This window comes from Elephas maximus, chromosome 13, assembly GCF_024166365.1.
Source record: "Elephas maximus indicus isolate mEleMax1 chromosome 13, mEleMax1 primary haplotype, whole genome shotgun sequence".
Classification (NCBI taxonomy): domain Eukaryota; kingdom Metazoa; phylum Chordata; class Mammalia; order Proboscidea; family Elephantidae; genus Elephas; species Elephas maximus.
The window spans coordinates 59,614,868-59,637,094 of NC_064831.1; the positions used below are offsets into that span (position 1 = coordinate 59,614,868).

At 39.4% G+C, this 22,227-nt stretch overlaps 1 protein-coding gene across 4 annotated transcripts in view; it reads left to right on the top strand.

Annotated features, from left to right (window-relative positions):
* Window positions 1-22,227, top strand: part of KIF23 (kinesin family member 23) — a 30,121-nt gene that overhangs the window by 6,562 nt on the left and 1,332 nt on the right. Inside the window, exons 4-22 of one of the 4 annotated variants that reach the window (XM_049906050.1) lie at window positions 3,123-3,228; window positions 3,441-3,577; window positions 3,760-3,869; window positions 4,304-4,474; window positions 6,039-6,080; window positions 6,791-6,903; window positions 7,051-7,172; window positions 8,490-8,592; window positions 11,836-11,915; window positions 12,003-12,122; window positions 12,394-12,520; window positions 12,830-12,988; window positions 14,433-14,590; window positions 15,465-15,638; window positions 15,939-16,118; window positions 16,393-16,704; window positions 20,113-20,343; window positions 21,275-21,357; window positions 21,538-21,616. In XM_049906050.1, the coding sequence (XP_049762007.1) occupies window positions 3,123-3,228; window positions 3,441-3,577; window positions 3,760-3,869; window positions 4,304-4,474; window positions 6,039-6,080; window positions 6,791-6,903; window positions 7,051-7,172; window positions 8,490-8,592; window positions 11,836-11,915; window positions 12,003-12,122; window positions 12,394-12,520; window positions 12,830-12,988; window positions 14,433-14,590; window positions 15,465-15,638; window positions 15,939-16,118; window positions 16,393-16,704; window positions 20,113-20,343; window positions 21,275-21,357; window positions 21,538-21,616 (2,607 nt within the window). Of the gene's footprint in view, window positions 1-3,122; window positions 3,229-3,440; window positions 3,578-3,759; window positions 3,870-4,303; window positions 4,475-6,038; window positions 6,081-6,790; window positions 6,904-7,050; window positions 7,173-8,489; window positions 8,593-11,835; window positions 11,916-12,002; window positions 12,123-12,393; window positions 12,521-12,829; window positions 12,989-14,432; window positions 14,591-15,464; window positions 15,639-15,938; window positions 16,119-16,392; window positions 16,705-20,112; window positions 20,344-21,274; window positions 21,358-21,534; window positions 21,617-22,227 lie in introns of all 4 variants that reach the window. The other 3 variants (XM_049906049.1, XM_049906051.1, XM_049906052.1) reach the window with 3 other exon arrangements.

Below are 22,227 nucleotides of genomic sequence, written 5' to 3' on the forward strand. Positions count from 1 at the left end.
TCTGTCCACACTCTGACTCATCCAATCTTTTGAGTTCCTTGGATAAGGCAGAATCCTGCCTCAGGGTCGTGTTGGCACTTAATGCTCTGTCTGGCCTGCTCTTCCCCTTGGATCTTAGCACGGATAGCTCCTCATCTTTAGGTTTCAGCTTGTTACCTCAGAGAGGCCTGTCCTGTCTGTCCTATGAGAAGTAGCACCCTGCCCTCTCTTCTCCCTTGGTCTGTACCCTGAGTATTTCCACATTTACCACAATCTATAGTTACTCATTTACTGTCTCTCCCATTATAATGTAATTTTGTCTCTCTTTCCCATTACAATGTAATCTTCAAGAAGATATGTACCTTATCTGTCCTGGTTGTCAGATGCTCAATAAATAGGACAAATATATTGAAAATAAATAAATTATAGTCCAGGAAGAATTCACGGAGGAGCAGGGCTTTGAGGATGTGAAATAGTTGAAAACTGACTTACTGAATTTTACTTGTTAGAATTAATTTCAAGTATTTAGAATAGGTTTGGTGGAGATTAAGAATTCTTACTACTGACGGAATAATGCAGTATTGTATAATGGAAATATAAGATTATATAATAATGAAATACATTGGACTGGAAATGGCATTAATACCATTTACCTTGTGGCTCAGGCAGGTTCCTCCTCTGAGGGGGCCTCAGTTATCTTCACCTGTTAAGGGGGGGCTTGTTCATGAGGACTTGGAGGTCAGCCATTCAACCTCTCAGCACCATTCTGTGTGTATCCTTTTAATCCCAAGATTTTTTGTTCTTTTTTGTGAACGGTAAAGCTGCCTTATGGAATCAGAATAAAAACTTTCACAAAGGTGGGAGTTTGCCTAGCTGATGTAGATATATTATCTTGGACAAGTTATTTAACCTGTTTCTTCTATTATCCTTATAAAATAAGGATAATAATTAGTAGTATTTACATCAGAGGTTGTAAGAATTAAATGATTCAATGCCGTGCTTAGGAAGGGGCCTGGGACATAGTAAGTGCCAACTAAGTGTTGGTTATTACTATTATATATTTAAGCACTAGTCTATACATGTCTCCTTTTGAGGGATAAAACTGCCAATTTTTAAAACAAAGGTTCATGATATTAATATCAGAGCAGCTTGATTTTAAGGTAAAGGATGTTAAACAGGATAAAGGTGAACATTTGACAAAGCTATAAACCATATTAAATTTTATATACTCACGCACCAAAGAACTTAGCATTGAAATTCATGAAACAAAAACTGCAGGAAATTCAAGAAACCTGCAGAAATAACTGCAATGTACAATCTATTAAAACAAAAATAGAAATAAAAGGGCTCCCATTCCCTTGGCAATTAAGACATTTTAATTTAACTAAAAGAAATGCTAATGGACCACAACTACCACAGCCTCCACCAGACTGAGTCCAGCACAAGCACAACTGGATGGTGCCCTGGCTACCACCCACCGACTGCTCTGATGGGGATCACAATAGAGGGTCCTGGACAGAGCTAGAGAAAAATGTGGAACAAAATTCTAGCTCAGAAAAAAAAAAAAAAAAGACCAGAATTACTGCTCTGACAGACTGGAGAAACCCCAAGAGTATGGCTCCTGGACACCCGTTTAGCTCAGTAATGAAGTCACTCCTAGGGTTCACCCTTCAGCCAAAGATAAGACAGGCCCATAAAACAAAACAAGATGGGGTACACCAGCCCAGGGGCAAGGACAAGAAGGCAAAAGGGGACAGGAAAGCTGTTAATAGGAAACCAAGGTTGAGAAGTGGGGAGTGTTAACATGTGGGGTTGGCAACCAGTGTCACAAAACAATATGTGTATTGTTTAATGAGAAGCTAGTTTGTTTTTTAGTTTGCTCTGTAAACCTTCTTCTAAAGTACAAAAAAAAAAAAAAAAAAAAAATCCCAATCTAATTTTCCAAATGGGAGTTTGGTAATGTTTTTGGTAGTATTTTAACCCAATGAGGGTTCTTGTCCTGTCCTATTAGCAAATTGAAATAAGATGGGCGCCACACCACCAGTTACAAGGGAAACAAAGTGGAAATTTATTGTTTACGAAAACAAGGAGCAACTTGGGGCCTAGCAGCTGAAAGACCACACGCTCCCTGCCCCAGGGGACCTTAGAGCTTTTATGCTTGCCAGTCCCCAAGAGGCAGGATTTGCGCCCAAAATTCAACACCCCAATCCCTCCCATGTCCATATTTGGAGATCCTGGTGCTGGGTCATTTGTAAAGCAAGGGAATTTTTAGCTTTACAAATGGGCTTGGGTGCAGCAGTGTGCTGGAGAACATTTTCCTCTTCAACAATGTTGAAGTCCGGGGTCAAGTTCAGGGCCACTGCTCTTCAGGTCCTGTGCATGTGCCAAGATCCTGGTTTGCCCACACGTGGGATTCCGGTGCCAAATTCAAACGGCAGTTAGGGCTGCCGTGCGATCCGGCCAAACTGCAGTTAGAAACCAAGGTTTGACGGGCTGCGAGGTGGAGTAACTGCAGCGGAGCAGGGAGAAGCCTCAGAGGCAGTTTCAGTATAATTATACTTTATAATTTATTTTGAAAAATATTTGACAATTGAAGTAGCCTTGCTTTCTTAAAAGTCAGAATTTATTTTGTATAAGAATTTAGAGGTAAGATTATTAACATCTTATTTCTGGTTTTAAAATGCAGTACATCAAAACACTTGGTTTTATCCTGCTATGCTACTTTAAATGATGCCTTTATAAAGAAAAATAAGTAAAATAGTGTGTGAAATAATGCTTGAAGATTTTCACAAATCTAGGACTATGACTCATTGTGATACCATTTGATGTTCTTTATCACTTCATTAAAACAAAATCAGCCTTGGTTTATGAAGCATTTGTGGACTTAAGATTTTCTACATTCCCTATAGTTGCCACTGAAAATACTTACCAATTTGTAAGTGGTAAAATTTAGGTATGTCATGACTTTTTAGAGAGTTGTTAAGAAACAAAGGGCTCCAAGTTTAAAGGCATTCATATTGCTTGTGTGTTTAGCTCTTACATGTTTATAAAGAACTTTCTTAATAAGTTGGAACCAATATTATTTCTCACTTACATATAGCAGAATCCCATATATGCAAGTTTCATTTTTTCCTTTTCCACAGACTCAGTATTCATTTAAGCAAGTATTTGGTACTCACACAACCCAGAAGGAGCTCTTTGATGTTGTTGCTAACCCCTTGGTGGATGACCTCCTTCATGGCAAAAATGGTATGATTCTTGGAGTTTTTGTTGGATTTTTTCCCCCTTTCCGATAAAACTTTTTGACTGATTTATGTTTGCCATTAAATTCAGAACTGTTAAGGTGGTATTAATCCTGTTTTTTTGAGCTGGTTAATTTTTAGTGTCTTTAATACAATGAAGAAATAACTATATGGGGAGAACTTTTAAGATTTGACTGACTGTGACTGGCTACATTGCAGGTCTTCTTTTTACATACGGTGTTACCGGAAGTGGAAAAACTCACACAATGACTGGCTCACCTGGGGAAGGAGGGCTGCTTCCTCGTTGTTTGGACATGATCTTTAACAGTATAGGGTTGTTTCAAGCTAAACGATATGTAAGTAATTATTTTGTGTTGTGACCATTTCACTTACCAGCACAGGCACTAAGAATCCTATGGATACAATGGTATTAAGAAAGAACTAAAGCGCTGGATCCATTTTGTAAACTAAATGTTAAATATGCTTCTTATTAAAGTCAAAGTCTAAGAAACTTGGTCTGCTTTTTGCCCCACTTCAGGTTTTTAAATCTAATGATAGGAATAGCATGGATATACAGTGTGAGGTTGATGCCTTATTAGAACGTCAGAAAAGGGAAGCCATGCCCAACCCAAAGACTCCATCTAGCAAGTAAGTACTTACATTTGTATATACATTGGCCTAAGGGGCACAGGATTTTGTCAGGTAGTTTCCTTGGGCATAGGAAATGGTGAACAATAAATAGAGATGTTGGTCTGACAGTTGACTTTAGTGCGGTAAAAGCTGAAGAATGTTCTTAAGTTTATTTGTTCGTATTTTCTCTTGGTTTGGAGCACATTGCCATTCAATCACTGGTTAGAGACGGTGCCACTCTGGGTGGGGACAGGGTGTCCAAGACTGCTGTGTATCTGGGAGGACACAGCGTGCTGCTTGGGGGTGGTGACTGTGAATAAAGTTGCTTTGTGCGTTTCTGCTTGTAATGGCAAATCGTTTATATCTTTTAGATGCCCCATAGGGTCATCATCTACTTTTGATATTGACTCACAATGTAAAAGATCAGACTTTTTTGACTTTTTTTTTTCCAGACGACAAATAGATCCAGAATTTGCAGATATGATAACTGTACAAGAATTTTGCAAAGCAGAAGAAATTGATGAAGACAGTGTTTATGGCGTATTTGTCTCTTATATTGAAATATATAATAATTACATATATGATCTATTGGAAGAGGTGCCATTTGATCCCATAAAGCCAAAGTAAGTAGTGAAGAGAGCCCCTTCTTAGCTGATTAACCTCCGGAAAGTCATTTCATCTCAGTGAGCCATTGTTTCCTCATCTGTAAAGGGGGTGATGTTTACTTTTGAGGGTTGTTGTCAGAATGAAATGATATTTGTGTATCACGTAGTTGTTGGTGCTCAGTGTGTCTTTTTAACTAAATACATGCAGCTGTATTAGGGAACCAGTGGGACAAGGCATTGAAGGAAAAAAGTGATCCGAATATCCATCTTAGGAATAACTTGAAAATCTGTGGCCCTGGGCTATGTTTTGAGAAGGATCTTAATGAATTAGAAAGCATCCCTACGAATGAGCTATGAAAGGGCTACCTTTGAAAAACGTGACACTAGCTTTTGGAAGTTTGTAGCCTCTGTAACCATCTTGCGTCTCAGTGATCTGTACATAATAGAGCCTAAAACTGTTGTCTGTACAACTAACACAGATCCCCTGTGAGAGGCAGAGTTAAATTACTGCTCCCTAGATTTCTTAGGGTCTCACCCTGCTGGGACTGAAGACCAGCTATATCTGACATCAGGAATTATAAATCTGCATTTGGGCCACTGCTGACTCAGGAACCTTATGTCTAGTACTAGTAGCTTGTTCCCTAGCTGCTGGCTGTGTTCTAAAGACAGAGTTTTAGGTTATCTTAAATACCGTCTTCACTAGGGTCTATTAGCACATAAATAATGTGCTGACCTGTATCTTATATTTGACTTTGTGTATACGCCTAATGAAACATTATTGGGGAAATAGCTGGACTTACAAAACCGTTAGACTGAGAACTGATGTTGGTATATTCACTTCTATTTACATTCAGCAATTTAAAGACTGGTTGAGGCCACACTTGATAAAAGTATTTCTGTGGTTCTTACTAAGTCACATTTTGGTGTAGTTATCTTGAGTCCCTGAATTTTCATTTGCATTAATTAGGGAAATGATTACAAAACTGCTAAGTAAACCAGATTTAATAGTATTTAGATTACAAGTTTATATGAAGGATGACTTTGTTCCCTTTTGTGCTTTTGCTCTCTTTAATCCTTCCGCAAATGAGAACTTTAACAAAAGGGACTTATCCTGAAGCGACCTATCTTTATGTACCCTTGGAATGCTGGTATTTAAGAAAGAGATTCTTGGGTAAGGTTATAGAGAAATTCATGACACAGAACTCATGAAACAATGGTTTTGTATCCAACCAATTACTTTCAAAGTATCAGTTGTGTTGACTCTGGCTTTGTGTGTGTTTACTTATTTTTCTAAATATTTGATATCATTCATCGCTACCAACCGGTTTTATTTCTGTGCATGAGCCAAGTTTTTGTTTAGTTTGTACTCAATGAGATTAATTTTAAAGGAGACGTTCATGGTTTTCATTTAGTTGTACAAAAGGAAGGCTGACAAATGTGTCTTAGGCACCTTGTAACCTTTCTGGTAACCCCCTGCATGAACTTACAAGGGTGCAGTTCCTTGTCACATGGGCTGCACTGAACGTGTTGCTGTGAGGCGGCCACTGTAGAAACAGTAACTTATACCTTATTCCTTTGGTAGGTGGAACAGTGGCAGCATTCCCATGAGGAACACAGATTTTATGTATGTGATGGGGCTGGCTCTTAGGGAGAAGGGTGCAGTTATACTAGTAGTTGGCATCTGTAGCGTGTTTGCATGTCGATTGTCTGTCATTGGCAGTGGGCTGGCTGCTACCTCCTCTAAGCCCCTCCTTGCTTCCTGAAAAATCTTGCCTGCATCTATGATGGCAGCTGGAAAATGTCCTACCTCCACTATTTGCAAGATCTGAGGCCAAACAAGCAGCACCCTTTCCCACCCTCATCCTACCACACAGACTAAAACTTGACAGGCCACTTTAAAAGGACTGCCATTCCTGGTATATGCCAAATTCTTTCGAATTATTATTATCATTATTTTACTTTTGCTGAGGAGGTCAGAATCAGCTCTATCTGCTGATCTTTTAAAATTAGGAAACAAGCTAGATTTTGCTTCGTAACCCGTGCATGTGGTGTTCCTGTAATGCTGCTTTGGTCTCTAGTTGTTTAGTGAGTGTTGTTTAATGTGCTTTGTGAGTTAGAACAAACTTTTAAAATAAAATTGGTTCCTGTTACCCTGTTATGTAACTAATCTTGACTGTATTCTTATTTTATTAAAGTTTAACACTTCTCTGGGGTCTGTCTTAACCTTAGTCTCATTTTAAGAATGGATCATTCTTTTTAGTCCTTTTAGTCCTTGTGTTAAGTGAAGATACTAGAATCTCATAATTTAGGACGCTAACTTTTTTTTTCTCTTAGACCTCCACAATCTAAATTGCTTCGTGAAGATAAGAACCACAACATGTATGTTGCAGGATGTACAGAAGTTGAAGTGAAATCTACTGAGGAGGCTTTTGAAGTGTTCTGGAGAGGTTAGAAACAGAATTACAAAAAATCTAAAATAACAAATGTAATTCTGAGATGCTACTACAATTCGACAGCAGCCCTTTCTGAGGAATGGAAAGCATGTATGGTGAAATGCCTCAGCTCAGGGTTGATCAGTGGTTTCTCTGTCACAGGCCAGAAGAAGAGGCGTATTGCTAACACCCATTTGAATCGTGAGTCCAGCCGTTCCCATAGTGTGTTCAACATTAGATTAGTTCAGGCTCCCTTGGACGCAGACGGAGATAATGTCCTACAGGTACAGTTGTGTGTGACGTCTTTCTAGTTCTAACTGAATCCTTAATTTTTGTAGTTAAATCAGGGAGGTTTCATTGCAGGAAAGATTGCTCTAGAATTAATGTATGTGTAGGTGGTAACTTTTTTTGTTGGTATGTTTGTACTATGAAATAGTGTAGTTTTAGGAAGTAGGGTAGTAGACCTCAGAACCTGGCATTCTGCTGTGAGAAAGGCTTACGAAGCTTTATAAATCTCTTTAATAAAGGAGATAAAAGGAGAAGGATGTGTAATTCATTATTTTATCTCCGTAGACTCATTTTATAGAGGAAACTCAGTTAATGGTTTTAAAAGGTCACCAATTAACTTGCTAGGGTATAGAGTTCCAGAGGTGGCCTGGGTTCTAAACTGTTCGTCTTTTTGGCTGATAGGCCGTGGCGGGGAGGAGGGAGGGCCCATCTGTTGATCACTACTTGCTGCTGGGCCTTGTCATGCTACAAGGCTTACACCAATTAGTAATAGCATTGGAGGCCAAATATAAGTCACTTAATAACTTCAAGCTATTGAAGTGTAATTCCATTCAAGTTACATCATGGAGCTGTAGTTGTGCAGGTTTACAGAGGGCGAGAGGAGAGGGTACAGCGTGCCAGTTTCAATGCTGCTTCTGGAGTGAGGACTGCCAGAAGTCCCGGTTCCTGTGCGTTTACTCACGTTCTGACCTACCTGTAACAGAACCTTACCCCCTAGGTTGTGAGCCTTAAAAGAGGTAATGCATTCACAGTTGTTAATTGAGTGCCAGTATTTTTAAATGGTAGGTAGAACATGGTTATAACGCAAGCCTCCATATACACTTGATTTCGTTTGAATCACATCGAATATTAAAACATTTATGAACGTCTTGACTTTCATTCATTATAAAAATCATAAAGAGTATTACGAAATCATTAAATTGTTATAAAATTATTAAACTGGTTATAGAAAAATTTAGGATATCGCTGTTCTAGACTGTTTATTCAGCAAATATTTATTGAGTTCCTGGTAAGTGCTAGGCACTGTGCAGGGAGCTGGAAATAAAGTGGTAAGGAAGGCAGATACAGTCCCTGCTCTCATGGAGCTTACAGTCCAATGTAGAAGACCAGGCAATACACATGTGATCATTAATGTCATGCGTTTTATTTATACTTTTAGCAAACTCTCCTCAAAACATTCATCCTTTGCCTCTCTGCATTTTGTATTATACAAATGTTGTATTCATGTGATTTAATAATTTGTTCCTCTGGATCTATTTAAACACTGTAAACAAGTTATAACCCACGTTACTGGCTTTATGATCTTCTTTCAGGAAAAAGAACAAATCACTATAAGCCAATTGTCCTTGGTAGATCTTGCGGGAAGTGAAAGAACCAACCGGACAAAAGCAGAAGGGAACAGACTACGGGAAGCCGGTGAATAAAGCATAGTACTTATTTATTGCTGCAGCTGTCGGAAATTTGCAGTGCCAGTTCATCTGTTTATTGATAGGGAGTTTAAACATAATTGTCTTCAGTTAGATCATTTAGAGATTAAGTTGAATGGTCAATGTTATTTCGTTAGCAATACTGTTTTGGTATTGATCTAATTTTTTTTAAGAATGAGGAACATTGACTAAATATATATTCATATTGACAGAGTCTGTTAGTATCTCTTGATAGTATTATAGGTCACTACTGAGTCCTTGAAATTAAATGACTTAGCAGTTATTCAAATATTCATAGTGGTAAGAATCAGCTTTTGGAGATAGGGAAAAATATCTTTTCACACAAAAGCCAACTGAAGAAAATCTATGTTTTTTTAATCTTTGATTTGATTCAGCCATGTATGTTGTATTTTAGGTTAACAAACATTTATTGAATACTACTGTGTGCCAGAATACAGATGTAAAGGATGAAGCCTTGCCTTGAGAGCCCCGCCTAGTACAGAGATAGGCAGTGAGTAGACTAGTGGAATGTGATGTGAGAGAGCCCAGGGCACTGTGAGAGTAGAATAGAGTGGTCTGATCTCCTCTGGGATTAGGGAGGGGGTTCCTGGAAGCATTCATGGAGTTGACACTTAGAGTAGCAGGGAGCTATGTGAAGAAGGATGGGTTTAAGGGCAGCATCGTTGCCAGGGGAGGAAGACACTTAGAGAGTATGACAGCTCAGCTTAGCCGAAGTGGAGGTGTGGGTTGAGATGTGGGTGAGCACTCAGGTAGGGGAATAAGGCAGGGTTATAAAGACCCTTGTCTATCATATTAAGACCTTGAATTTTATCTCGAAGGAATAATGGTGGCTACCTATTATTGACGGTCTAGGGTCTAGTGTGTATCATAGTATGTACTAGGCATAGGCTTGATGTCTTGGTTCTGACTTTTCAGGATTGATTCATCCCCATTTTTCAGATGAGGGAATTCGTTGGGGGAGGTTAAATAATTTTCCGAAGGCCGGAGTCTGGGTTCAAATTCAAGCTGGTCTTTCTACTATATTAAATAACTTTCCTTTAAAATCAGAGGAGGACTAGTCTTTTAGGAAGATCATTTTGCCAGTGTAGAACATGAATTTACCAGGAACAAGTAAGGAGATATGGAAGAACAGTTTAGGAGGCTTTTTTAGTAATTCACTTAGGCGCCTTTGGTAGGATTAACCTTGATGAGAAATGAAGTTTAGCTGGATTGAGAATGAAGTAAAAGCCTGAAGGATGCTTTTGGGAGAAAATGGGAAGGACTATCAGTGTTACCATGGGTGAAGGATAGGTGTGACAGGAGTTAGAGTGAGAAAACCAGAATGAATGGATTGGGACTGGGGCGATGACAGGCATTCGGTTTGCAGAGGTGCTGCGGTTCTAAGCGATACAGTTCAGGGCCTGAGCATGGCTGTGCATCTAAAGTGGAACAGGGAGATGAAGGTTTATACTGGAGTTGATGAGGATAGGGCCTGCTGATGCCAGCATGGTAAAGTGACAATCCTTATAGACAGATACCAGGTTAACCTGGGAGCTGGCTTGTAGGAGGAACATTTGAAGGCAACAGCAAGGAACCAGGAAAAGGCTGCTTGCCTCCCTGTGCTCGCCACCCTTGTAGAATGTCTGGCTTTAGAAAACAAGCAGCCTCACTCAAAAGGGCTACAGGGCTGCGGGGGCGGGGGGGGGGAGCATTATACTTCTGGGAGACACAGTTACGCTGCATAGCTTCTTAGCCTTTTTTGTGCCACGGAAGCAGGAAGGAAGCCTGTGGGTCCTTCTCGGAATAATTCTGCACGTGTAGCATAAAATACATAGAATTACAAAGGCAACCAATTATGTATACTGAAATACTTTTTAAAAATATTAAAAAACTCATTTTATAATAATTTATGTGCGTATTATAATAAGAGCTTGAATAGCCTTGCAGCAGGTCCAATTACACAATTTTCAAGTATGGAAGAACATAGCTATCTTGAGATATCTGCAATAAACTGGAATGTGCTATTAAAAAGCCTAAAATTTCTGTTGACAGAACCACAGGTACTACTGTAGATTTTTTTTGGCCTGGGTTCATAATTGAAGGAACTGCTCAATTTAAGTTAGGGGTCAGAGAGAATAAAGATGTAATTTATATCCCTATCCAAGTATGCAGGCTCCCTGAAATCTACCCATGGACAACACAGACCCTGGGTTAAGGACCCCTGGCCGTTAAGGGAGGGAGGTGAATGGATCATTCTGCGAGAGGGTTGAGGAAGTAGAGGTATCTGTTGACAGGAACATGGGTTCCTGATAGCACACTGGGAGAGGAAAGAATCACTGGGAGTTTGGGCCAAGGAACAGAAATCATGAGCCATGGAAATATTATGGGGTGTATAGATAAGTTTTATATTTTGGGAGGTGGCCAAGGATAAAAGCAATGGTAGAGTTAGCTGACTTAATCAATGTTCCAAAATAAACAAATTCTTAAGTATTTTGGGGGTCTACGCTGGTGAGACCTTGTAATTACTGGAGGATTGGCTGATTAGTCAGACTTGCCTTTGCTCAGAAATCCAAACAAGAGTGGTTAGAATTAATCATGCCTCCCCTGGTGGCGAAATGGTTAAGTGCTATGGCTGCTAACCAAAGGGTCGGCAGTTCAAATCCACCAGGCAGTCCTTGGAAACTCTGTGGGGGCAGTTCTACTCTGTCCTATAGGGTCGCTATGAGTCGGATTCGACTCGACGGCATTGGGTGGGTTCCTAAGAAATCCTTGTTCAGATGTCCATGGGACGGAGTTAGCTGGTTCCTAAGATACCTGATGGTTAGAAACAGCAGTAACCCCTCTGGGGCGGAAGGGCAATCTCTCTTGGAGTCAACGCTAGCCTGAAATGGTCATATTTCAGACAATATTTTAATATGAGGATATTAAACATCTGCATCTAATATCCTCTTTCTTAGAATTTGGAAGAAATCTCACTGATCATTAAGTCTAACATTTCATTCAGATAAGAATCCATTTAATAGAATCTCAAAAAAAAAAAAAAAACTTCTCCTGAAATACGGCTGTTGAAAGAGCTGGGCCGCACATGGACAGCTCTTTAAATAGAGCTACCACAATCTGTTATTGTAATTTCCACCTAATGGTTTTATGAAGTATAGCTTTTATAGGCAAACAGAACATACCTTAACTACTAGATTGTTGTTTTCAAATGTCTTCTATGTGTTTCTGTCAGGTAACATTAATCAGTCACTGATGACGCTGAGAACATGTATGGAAGTCCTCAGAGAGAACCAAATGTATGGAACTAACAAGGTAGACAACAGTCTTCTTTAATCATTTCTATAGTTTCATCTGTGTGCGTTTTTTGCCTTATGTGTTTGGATTTGAATGTATTTATAGATGGTTCCATATCGAGATTCCAAGTTAACCCATCTGTTCAAGAACTACTTTGACGGGGAAGGGAAAGTGCGCATGATTGTGTGTGTGAATCCAAAGGCTGAAGATTATGAAGAAAGCTTGGTAATTTTAAATTTATTTGTCCTCTAAAGTATCATAGTTTCTGTAGGGAAAACAGTTATTTGGATACAAAGAATGACATTCTGAACTGTGAACTTACACCCAAGCTATGTTCCTTTTTCTGATCATTTCTGAAGAAGGACTTGGATATGCTTATGTTTTAAAAATTCCATTTGTTTTGTATCTTAGCAAGTAATGAGATTTGCAGAAGTGACCCAAGAAGTTGAAGTAGCAAGACTTCATTAAAAAAAATTCCATTTGTTTTGTATCTTAGCAAGTAATGAGATTTGCAGAAGTGACCCAAGAAGTTGAAGTAGCAAGACCAGTAGACAAGGCTATCTGTGGCTTAACCCCTGGGAGGCGACTCAGAAACCAGGCTCGGGGCGGTCCAGTTGGAGATGGTATGACTTAGTGGTATTATCACTTGACCATTGACTGGCTCGTTTTTTTAAGTCTTTTCCACATAAGAGAACCGTCTGCTTCAATCCTTTTAAGAACCAAGTGCAAAAAATTTGAACCCAAGTATAAATGAGATTTTTCTTGTTACATACTTTACGATGCCTCTCATTTTGTTGGAGGTGTGATTGTGAGAAGAAATTACATGGTTACGTGGGCTGGGGCTTGGAAAACAGTGTTAAACCTGTTTAAATAAGCTCTTTCTCTACTGTGTAGCTTTTGTAACTGTTATAACTTCTTATAATTCTATACAGAACCACTGGCTACAGAAGTGGTGTTGCAGAGTTTTCCGCCTTTACCATCCTGTGAAATTTTGGATATCAACGACGAGCAGACACTTCCCAGGCTGATTGAAGCCTTAGAGAAACGACATCACCTACGACAAGTAATGATTGACGAGTTTAACAAACAATGTAAGAGCAAAAATTGTTGGTCATCATTTCCACTTCAGAAACTGAAGGGCTTTGCAGTGAATCTCAGTTCTGTGGTGGGGTGTGTATTTAAGAAGGGGTTATTCTGTCTCTGTACTCTATAGTGCTCAAGGCAATGTTTCAGGAGACTGAGGAGGGGTATCTTCCACAGCTCCTTTTGTATTCCTGGAAGGTAACACAAAAGAAAAAGGGTGTGTGTGTGTGCCCTCCCATGGGCACTGCCAATAATAGCTACTTTGTTTTTAATTCCTAGTAGTTGTATATTTGCAAGGCACTTGACCTATTACCTCTTAATAACTGTGCCCTTGGGCAAATGACTTAATCTCTATATTCCTTATTTTTCCTATCTGCAAAATGATAATATTAAGTGTTCCTACCTCAGGGGTGGTTGTGAGGCTAAATGAGATAAAGTGTGAAAATCACGCAGAACATTGAGAACTGGTACACAGTAAGTGCTCAGTCAATGTGCCTACTATTCCTGTCATCACTAATGCACTCTGATCTTAAAGTTGTGAGGTGGGTGGTACTTAAGCCCCCATTTTGAAATGAGGAAATACACTCAGAAAAATTAAATAATTTGCCCCGAGTCACATCACTAGTAAGTGGTATACCAGGGATTTCAACTCTGGTCTAACTTAGAGGTGAGCTCTGGTCTGATCCCAAATCTAGTGCTGTTTCTAAGCTGACATCTGTTGTCCTGAAGCAGGTGTCCTGCCTGGAGTAAAGGGGTCATACAGGATGGGAAGGGGTGGCCACAGTGCAAAATGAAGGACTTAGCTCCCCTCCATCCCCCAAAAGAAGCGAAACTGAATGTCTCTTTTGTAGACTTGAGAATCAAATCCCTGATTTCCTTTCAAATTTGTTTTCTGATTATAGCCAGATTTTCAAATAGAGATTTGCTGAATGGCCATATTTTTTATACACACACACACACATACACATGTATATACATACACGCCAAAAACCAAAACCAAACCCGTTGCCTTCGAGTTAATTCCAACTCACAGTGACACCATAAAGTCCCTGAGTAGCACAAATGGTTTGCACTTGGCTGCTAATGAAGCCACCCAGCAGCAGATTTATCTACCTGTGACTTCACACAGCTACCTCTAACTGCAGTCCAACCCCTCAGAATTCATTCTAACTTATTTTCCATGTTTGTAACTCTCTTCCCGGGGTGGTGCAAATAGTTAACACTCAGCTGCTAACTGAAACACTGGAAGTTTGCATTTGCCCAGAAGTGCCTCTGAAAAAAGGCCTGGCGATCTGCTTCCTAAGATTACAGCCATTGAAAACCCTATGGAATGCAGCTCTCTGACACACATGGGGTCACCATGATAGGTTATAAAGTATCTGCTAATAAAAATTTATTTTGTTGGTAATTTTGGATTTGGAGTAAAACTTTGCCCATGTGCCTCTGTTTCAGCTGTTACTTTTAAAGCTTTGTTACAAGAATTTGACAATGCTGTCTTAAATAAAGAAAACTACATTCAAGGAAAACTAAATGAAAAAGAAAAGGTGATCTCAGGACAGAAATTGGAATTAGAACGGCTGGAAAAGAAAAACAAAACTTTAGAATATAAGGTTTGTTTTGGCGTTATTGTAACTATGTGCTGGCCGTTTAACACTGGTCTCCTGTGCTGCTCTGTGGTCTCTGACTGCTGCTTACTGTAGTCATCACTTGGTTATTTGCTCATCTTTATCCCATCCCAAAGAAGAGGAGATGTGTGTGAAAAGCAGGAAAGGGAGAACAGGGATAATACACAGGCCTGCTTTGTGAGTTAGACGTTAGCAACTGAAGAGAATGCTCCCCAGCCCAAACAAGCGAGCTTTCTACAGGACTTTCTAGACTTCACCTTTAATTATGGCTTGCTTGTTGATTTATTAGAAATATTTCCTCGGTATATTTTCTAAAATAATCACATGAAATAAATGATTAAATGAAATAACAGTGTCAGCACAGTGTGTTGGGTCTGACAGATACTCAGTGAATGTTAACTAGATCCGTATTTGGGCTTCCACATCAGATTGTAAAAGAGCATAAACTCAGGATTAACCCCTTCCTGTGCGGCAGAAGGAACTACTGTTTCGTCGGGGACTGTTGCAGCGTGTGTAACACAGGCTCATTCTCTCGTTTACAGGGGGTCATTCAGGGGTTGGGGTACACATTCACAGCTAATCTCAATGCAGTTTTCTCTATTCTGAAAATAACCTAGAAAATTAAAATGTTAGGCCTTAATTTTAGAGGAAAGTCAAGTCTGTCTTCCAGTGAGCAACTTGTCTAATAGGTTCTTATTTCTAGGAATGGAGGTGGAAATACAGATGAAATGCTAGAGGAGAAAACGTGCTTTTTCTTCCGAGACCTATGCTTGTATAAGCAAACTAAGACAGACGCTGTGTTATAGCTATAGAGAATGTGTACCTACCAGCTGTGGAACATAACGCTCTACCTTTGCAGATTGAGATTTTAGAGAAAACGACCACTATTTATGAAGAAGATAAGCGCAATCTGCAGCAGGAACTTGAAACCCAGAATCAGAAACTTCAGCGACAGTTTTCTGACAAGCGCAGATTAGAGGCCAGGTTGCAAGGCATGGTGACAGAAACAACAATGAAGTGGGAGAAAGAATGCGTAAGTGTCATTCTTGTATGTCTATCTCTGAGTTGGACGATTTATTCGAAATTGTAGTTAGTTTAAATTCTTGAATCCTTATACTTGGGGTAGGGTGTTGATGGTGCCAGCAGTAATAGCCACTACCGAGTTCATCTCACGATCCTCAAAATCCAGGAGAGGTTAGGCAGCATGCTGAAGCACAGCTAGCTCTCGGGAAGGACTGGAGAGCTGGCAGTTTGAGGAATACAGCGACTGGGCAGCCCGGGCCTTGTCTGCTGTGACTGAATTGGGGCATGAATTGGTGCTGATCACTTGTAGGAGCGGCGAGTAGCAGCCAAGCAGCTGGAGATGCAGAATAAACTCTGGGTCAAAGATGAGAAATTGAAACAACTGAAGGCTATTGTTACCGAACCCAAAACGGAAAAGCCAGAGAGACCCTCTCGGGAGCGGGACCGAGAAAAAGTTACACAAAGACCGGTGTCTCCATCGCCAGTGCCCGTAAGTTACTTGCTGCTTTGCGGTAACTTAGTCCTAGAGAAAATCTGCTTTGCTTAAGTGACTTTCGGTGCAGATATAAATTTTTATTTTTATACTATTTATTAGCTTTTTATTTTTAAATATTTCTAAACTTAGCACAATACAAATTTAGCGCACAAATTGAATAATTTAGTATAATTATAATGTTGTCTTCACTTGCTAAAATTATAGAAAAGTAATGAATTGTTTCTCAGTTTTTCAGCCTTGTTCATTAATTTCTCTTCACTTTTTTTAGCTTTCTAGTAACTATATTGCTCAGATTTCCAACGGCCAGCAACTCATGAGCCAGCCACAACTACATAGGCGCTCTAACTCTTGCAGCAGCATTTCTGTAGCTTCCTGTATTTCGGAATGGGAGCAGAAAATTCCTCCGTACAACTCGCCTCTCAATGTCACATCTATTGCGAGGCGTAGGCAGCAGGAGCCAGGACAAAGTAAAACTTGTATCGTGTCAGACAGAAGGCGAGGGATGTACTGGACTGAAGGCAGGGAGGTGGTTCCTACATTCAGAAAGGAGATAGAAATAGAAGAGGATCCTTGCTGCAGGGTTAGTGCCAGTGTTGTTTTAAAGCATTGAAGCAACAGATTTTATCTACTATGTTTTTTTATAACTTGGTTCAGAAAGCTCAACGGAAAGATGGGAGGGGGGGCCTCCAATACAAACAAGGTCTAGTCTTTATCTTAATTTCAAAGAATCAAGTCACCCTGAAATTGAGGCCTGGCTCTTCATCTGAGAAGGCACAAACGTGTTTGGGAACAGAAATAATGCCTTTTGCATTCAGTGAATTTAGCTCCATCTGGCACGTCCCAAGGCAATATGGTTTTCCGCTGCAGAAGCTACTGAGTAGTGCACAAAATCAGTGAATCAAAATCAGAGTACACATTGAGTATTTTTTCTTTTGGTTCCCTTTCTCCAAATTGGAGCCCTGGTATCAGTGGTCAAAGCGCTCAACTACTAACCGAAAAGTCAGCAGTTGGAAGCCACTGGCTGCTCCTCAGGGAAAGATGTGGCAGTGTGCTTCCGCAAGGATTATAGCCTTGGAAACCCTATGGGCAGTTCTACCCCGTCCTGTAGGGTTGCTATGAGTCAGAATTGACACAATGTCAACGGGTTTTGTCTTCTCCAAATTATTTTCCTGTTCTTGAACTTTTGTTTTTTAAACTGTTGTCCCCAGTCTTTTTTTTTCCTTTGTACACTTTTATTGCACAGTGATCATTTTGTCCCCAGTCTTTTATCTTGACAAATTTCAAACCCACAGTTGAAAAACTACTACAGTAACATGTGACCCTTATGCAGATTTACCAATTGTCACTTTATCGCTGTATATACATTTTTTCCTTGGACCTTTTGAAAGTAAATCATAGACTTTATGACACTTAATCCCTAAACTGTTTACCACCCATGTCTTAAGGGTAAGGGTATTTTCCTTCATAACCACTATCCTTACAGCATTTAAGACAGTTCATAAGTATCTTCTATATACAGTTCATATTTACATTTTCCCCGTTGTCCCCCAAATTCCCTTTTTCAATCCGTGATCCTATCAAGGTGTATGCACTACATTTGGTCATTATGTCTCTAATCTCCTTGGTATAAAATCGTCCCCTTACCTTTTTTTTTTTTTTTTTTTAATTTTCATGACACTGACTGTTTTAAGAGGCCAGGCCTATTGTTTTGTAACTACTGAAGGTTTGGATGTCCAAAAATTGCTTCTAATCTCAGTTTTAGTTGCTTTATCCAAATTTATAAGGGCTCTGCCTCATTCAAGGGTGTTTAAACAAATTCACTTACATTTTTGTTGTTAAGGATTAAAGTTTTCCCTTGAATCTGAATAAACGGACCAAGTTGATACTGTGAATTTACATTTAGTAAAAACATAGCTCATCTAGAATTTTTTTCTCTAGACAAATTAATCTTATAGTAAATATTTGCTGTAGATTTTCTTGTATAATTCAGGCCTGTAAATGTGGCCCACACTCCTGATTAAGGGATGGTGATGAAAGCTAAAATATGCAACATGGCAACAGATTATTCTAAAATCTCTTAAGTACTTCACTGTGTTGATTTTGCCTCAAACATTTTTTAGGGAACAAATGATGGTGAATGGTCTTTCTGATCAACTCCAGTAAATCCCCTTATTTCATGAAGTTTACAGACTGAGAACTATTTCAGGCCTGCTTGTGTCTGGTCAACACTAATGTAATGTAACAGTTAATTTGGCTAGGAAATACCTAAGAGGATTTACTGGAGATCTGTTAACTTCGCGCCCGAAATCAAAATCTCTTTAGAAGTGCAGCAGAAAAGTTACTATAAGACTAACATATAAGCATCTCAGTTTTTTTTTGTCAAAAATTACACTGGGTGGACTGAATTTATATACTTCAGTGAAGAAGAAATTTGAAACATCATTTATTTCATAAATACTAGTAGACTGTAAAGACATCTTCCCGAAAAGTCCCTGCATGGTGCTTTGAAGCTGGTTTCAGAATATATTCCTAAATGTATTCAAGAAAACAATTGCCTTTGCTAAATGTTAGATCACAAGAGCCAGACTTTTTCTTCAGCTTTTATGGAACCATTTTAAGAATGGAAAGTTTCTTGCTATGAGGCTCAGCCATCTTTAGTGGCAAACTAGACCGACCGTGTTTTACAGTGTAACGATTTGAGCTGTCACTAGTGCTTCATCTGTATCTTGTCATTATAGAGGGGAATGCTGCAGTTCTCCAGGTATGGATTTTGAAAATGAATCTTGATACTTGCCCAACTTTGAAGGATTTCAGCTGTGACAGACCTTTTCACTTATTTTCAGTTTTATAAACAGATGATGTTCACAATATTCCAAAGATAACTAATTGCTTCAAATTATTAACTATGTAAAGATATTTTCTTAGGCTGAATGTGCTAGGAAACCCTAGTGACGTAGTGGTTAAGTGCTACGGCTGCTAACCAAAAGGTCGGCAGTTTGAACCCACCGGGCGCTCCTTGGGAACTCTGTGGGGCAGTTCTACTCTGAACTACAGGGTCGCTAGGAGTCGGAATTGACTCGACAGCAGTGGGTTTGCTTTGGTTTTTTTGAATGTGCTACATTTGGGTTTCCCAGATTTATATGACATTTGACTGGAAGCAGCTAGCTTTTTATTGCATGGGAGAGACTGATACACTACGTTCTTCACTGGGACCTTGGAATCTTTATGAAATGTTTAGGGGAAAAATTCAGTTATGTTTTAGCCATTACTATACCTTGAACTTTTCATGTTCTATTTTGAAATGTTAAGAATTAACTGAAGTACTCAGAAGCACTTTATATTCTTGTAATTGTCTCATATATTGAGTTCTTAGTATACCTTATGCTCTTTAGTATTTTGTACTATTTAGCTAAAAAAAAATTTAGCCTAGTCAGCTTTTATTATTTTTTGTCCCTGTCTTTGTGTAAGGATTGTCATCGTCTTTTGTTTAGAGGTCTGTGATAAGTTTAGGGCTTTTATGGATCTTATTGAAGCTTTTAAAAGAGTTGTGGACTTAGTAGATTGCCTCATAATACCAGAAACAAATGTTGGTTTTTGATTTAGGATGCAAAATGAATTATTTGTCCTGAATACCACCTTCGCAGGAAAGACTCAGCAGCATTACTAGAATTTTTCCTTCCATTCTGTGTCTTGAAAGGGAAGCTCCTTGGTAGGAAAAAATATATATATATACACATATATGTATACGTGTATATATATATATATATAAAATACAAGCTGGTATTAAAAGATACTTGTTGCTTTTGTGCTCAAACGCAAAGAGAACATTTAAATTACCTGAGTAGCGTATTTAGCTTTTGAAAATGTTTGCACATGTGTTTTGATGTTGTCATCAATTAATACAGCCAAACCTGCTGCACTTCTAACAATTCACTTGAACTAATTCTGGGTTATGCTTGTTTCTTGATTCCTCTTTCAATCTGATCAGAACGCACCACCAGTTCGTCTCCGACACAGACGATCACGCTCTGCAGGGGACAGATGGGTAGATCATAAGCCTGCCTCTAACGTGCAAACTGAAACAGTCATGCAGCCACATGTCCCTCATGCCATCACAGTATCTGTTGCCAATGAAAAGGCTCTAGCTAAGTGTGACAAGTACATGCTGACCCACCAGGAACTAGCCTCCGATGGGGAGATTGAAACTAAACTAATTAAGGTAAAAACAAATTTACACAGGAGGAAAAAATACATAAAAAGTCAACTAACCAAAAAAATACAAAGCATTTGCCCTACTATTCCATTGACACTAGGCAGTGTCAGCTGCAACATAAATGGGCATTTGATGTAACTTTTGTTTATTAGCAGTAAACCAAAACAGTGGCTTAAGTTGTGATCTACTAAACTGGGACGAAATCTGCTTGTTTTCCTCTGTATGGGGTTTCCATTCTCAGGTTTGTGAGAGGAACTTCAGCTAGATCTTTAATACACTGGCTCTCTAATTACTGCACATTTAGTTTTAACCCCGTCTGGAAAAGTAAACCTAAGCAAAGAGCTCCTAATTCTACCGTCAGTTCAATGCCCACATTAATATGTGACCTGTCACAATGACTCAGAACTGAGCCATGCAAAGCGCTGTCCCAGGAGACTTGCCTGTCGCTGGAAGAATGCTCTTTTGATCAACAAGTCAATAATCAGGGAAGTCAAACACAAGACTTGGAGGTGGGGAGCTTTTCATCTCGAATTCAATTTAGAGGACGGTTCTTATCATTACAGTACTGACAGTGAATATAGGGGTGCACCACCCAGAGAATACAATACCTTAGGACTTTTAGAAGCTTCTGGCAGATTTCTTGATCCTTAGTACAGTTTAGTTTTTAAAATATAGACTGACCAAAAAGGAACTGTTTTTCCTGCAAGTATAAATGCTACTGATTATATTGTATTGACTTCTCTTATTTAATAAGAGATAAACACTTAAATTTCTAAAGGATTTTCATAGTACAGCCTCATCAGTCCCAAGTACCATCTGGTTTTGTGGGTGGGAGTTTCCATAAAACAGCAGACCTTGAGATCAATTTGAAATATTTATGTGTGTTTATTACTTGGATGTATCAAAGTGTAACAGTGACCTTTTCTCTTGGCTTTAGGGTGATGTTTATAAAACAAGGGGTGGTGGACAATCTGTTCAGTTTACTGATATTGAGACTTTAAAACAAGAATCACAAAGTGGGTGAGTGATCATCAGAGCTGTCTTTACAGTGCTGTTGTTTTCTTAGCTGCTCTCTCTTAAGGTATAAAATACCCTGTAACGTTTATCATTCATTATCCAAAGGGCTGTAGATAGTATTTCCCACCTTCTAATATTTTTCCTGTTCCTAGGCAGAAATAATTGTTTCCCCTTTTTCAGTAGTCGAAAGCGGAGATCTTCCACAGAAGCACCTGCCCAGCCAGATGGTACAGAGTGCGAATGGACCGATGTAGAAACAAGGGTAGGGGTACATTAAATATCTGCTTCATAGAAATTGGGGTGTCATGTTTTAACCCCCACAGCTATAGCTTATTATGCTCTTTGAAGAAGCTGAGGTACAGTCTCTTGGTGCCGTGCAGCTTATAGGCTTGTTAGTTACCAGACTTTTGAAGATGCCTTGTATTTGTTTAGGTCTGGCCATGATGGGGCTCTGCCGTTCAAAGCCTGTGTTTGTGCACAGGGACAGAGCCACAGAGCTGAGTCAGAGAGTATCACTCTAGAATAACAAGAATTCACATCAAATTGATGAGAATCGTCTCAGAAGCAGCTTGCTGGGAATTCCCTTGGTGACTGTGGTGTTCCTGATGAGAGATTCATGTGCAAAAAGCATGGGAAGGTGGGGGCTGTGGGGGCGAGGAGGCCAAGTTCCAGCCCTGGCCAGTGACGTTCTCAAGAACTCCCCTTCCTCTCGTTTGAAATGAGAGAAGTTACCAGGATGTGGCCTTTGTCAGAAACAAATTGCAAGTACCTGACTGGTGTTTTAACATAGGCATCTTCGCTGAAGTATAGAAAGCAAGGTTGGCTTTCATCTTGGTTGAGCCTCTTCTTTAAAAAGAGCTGAGAAGAGCCATC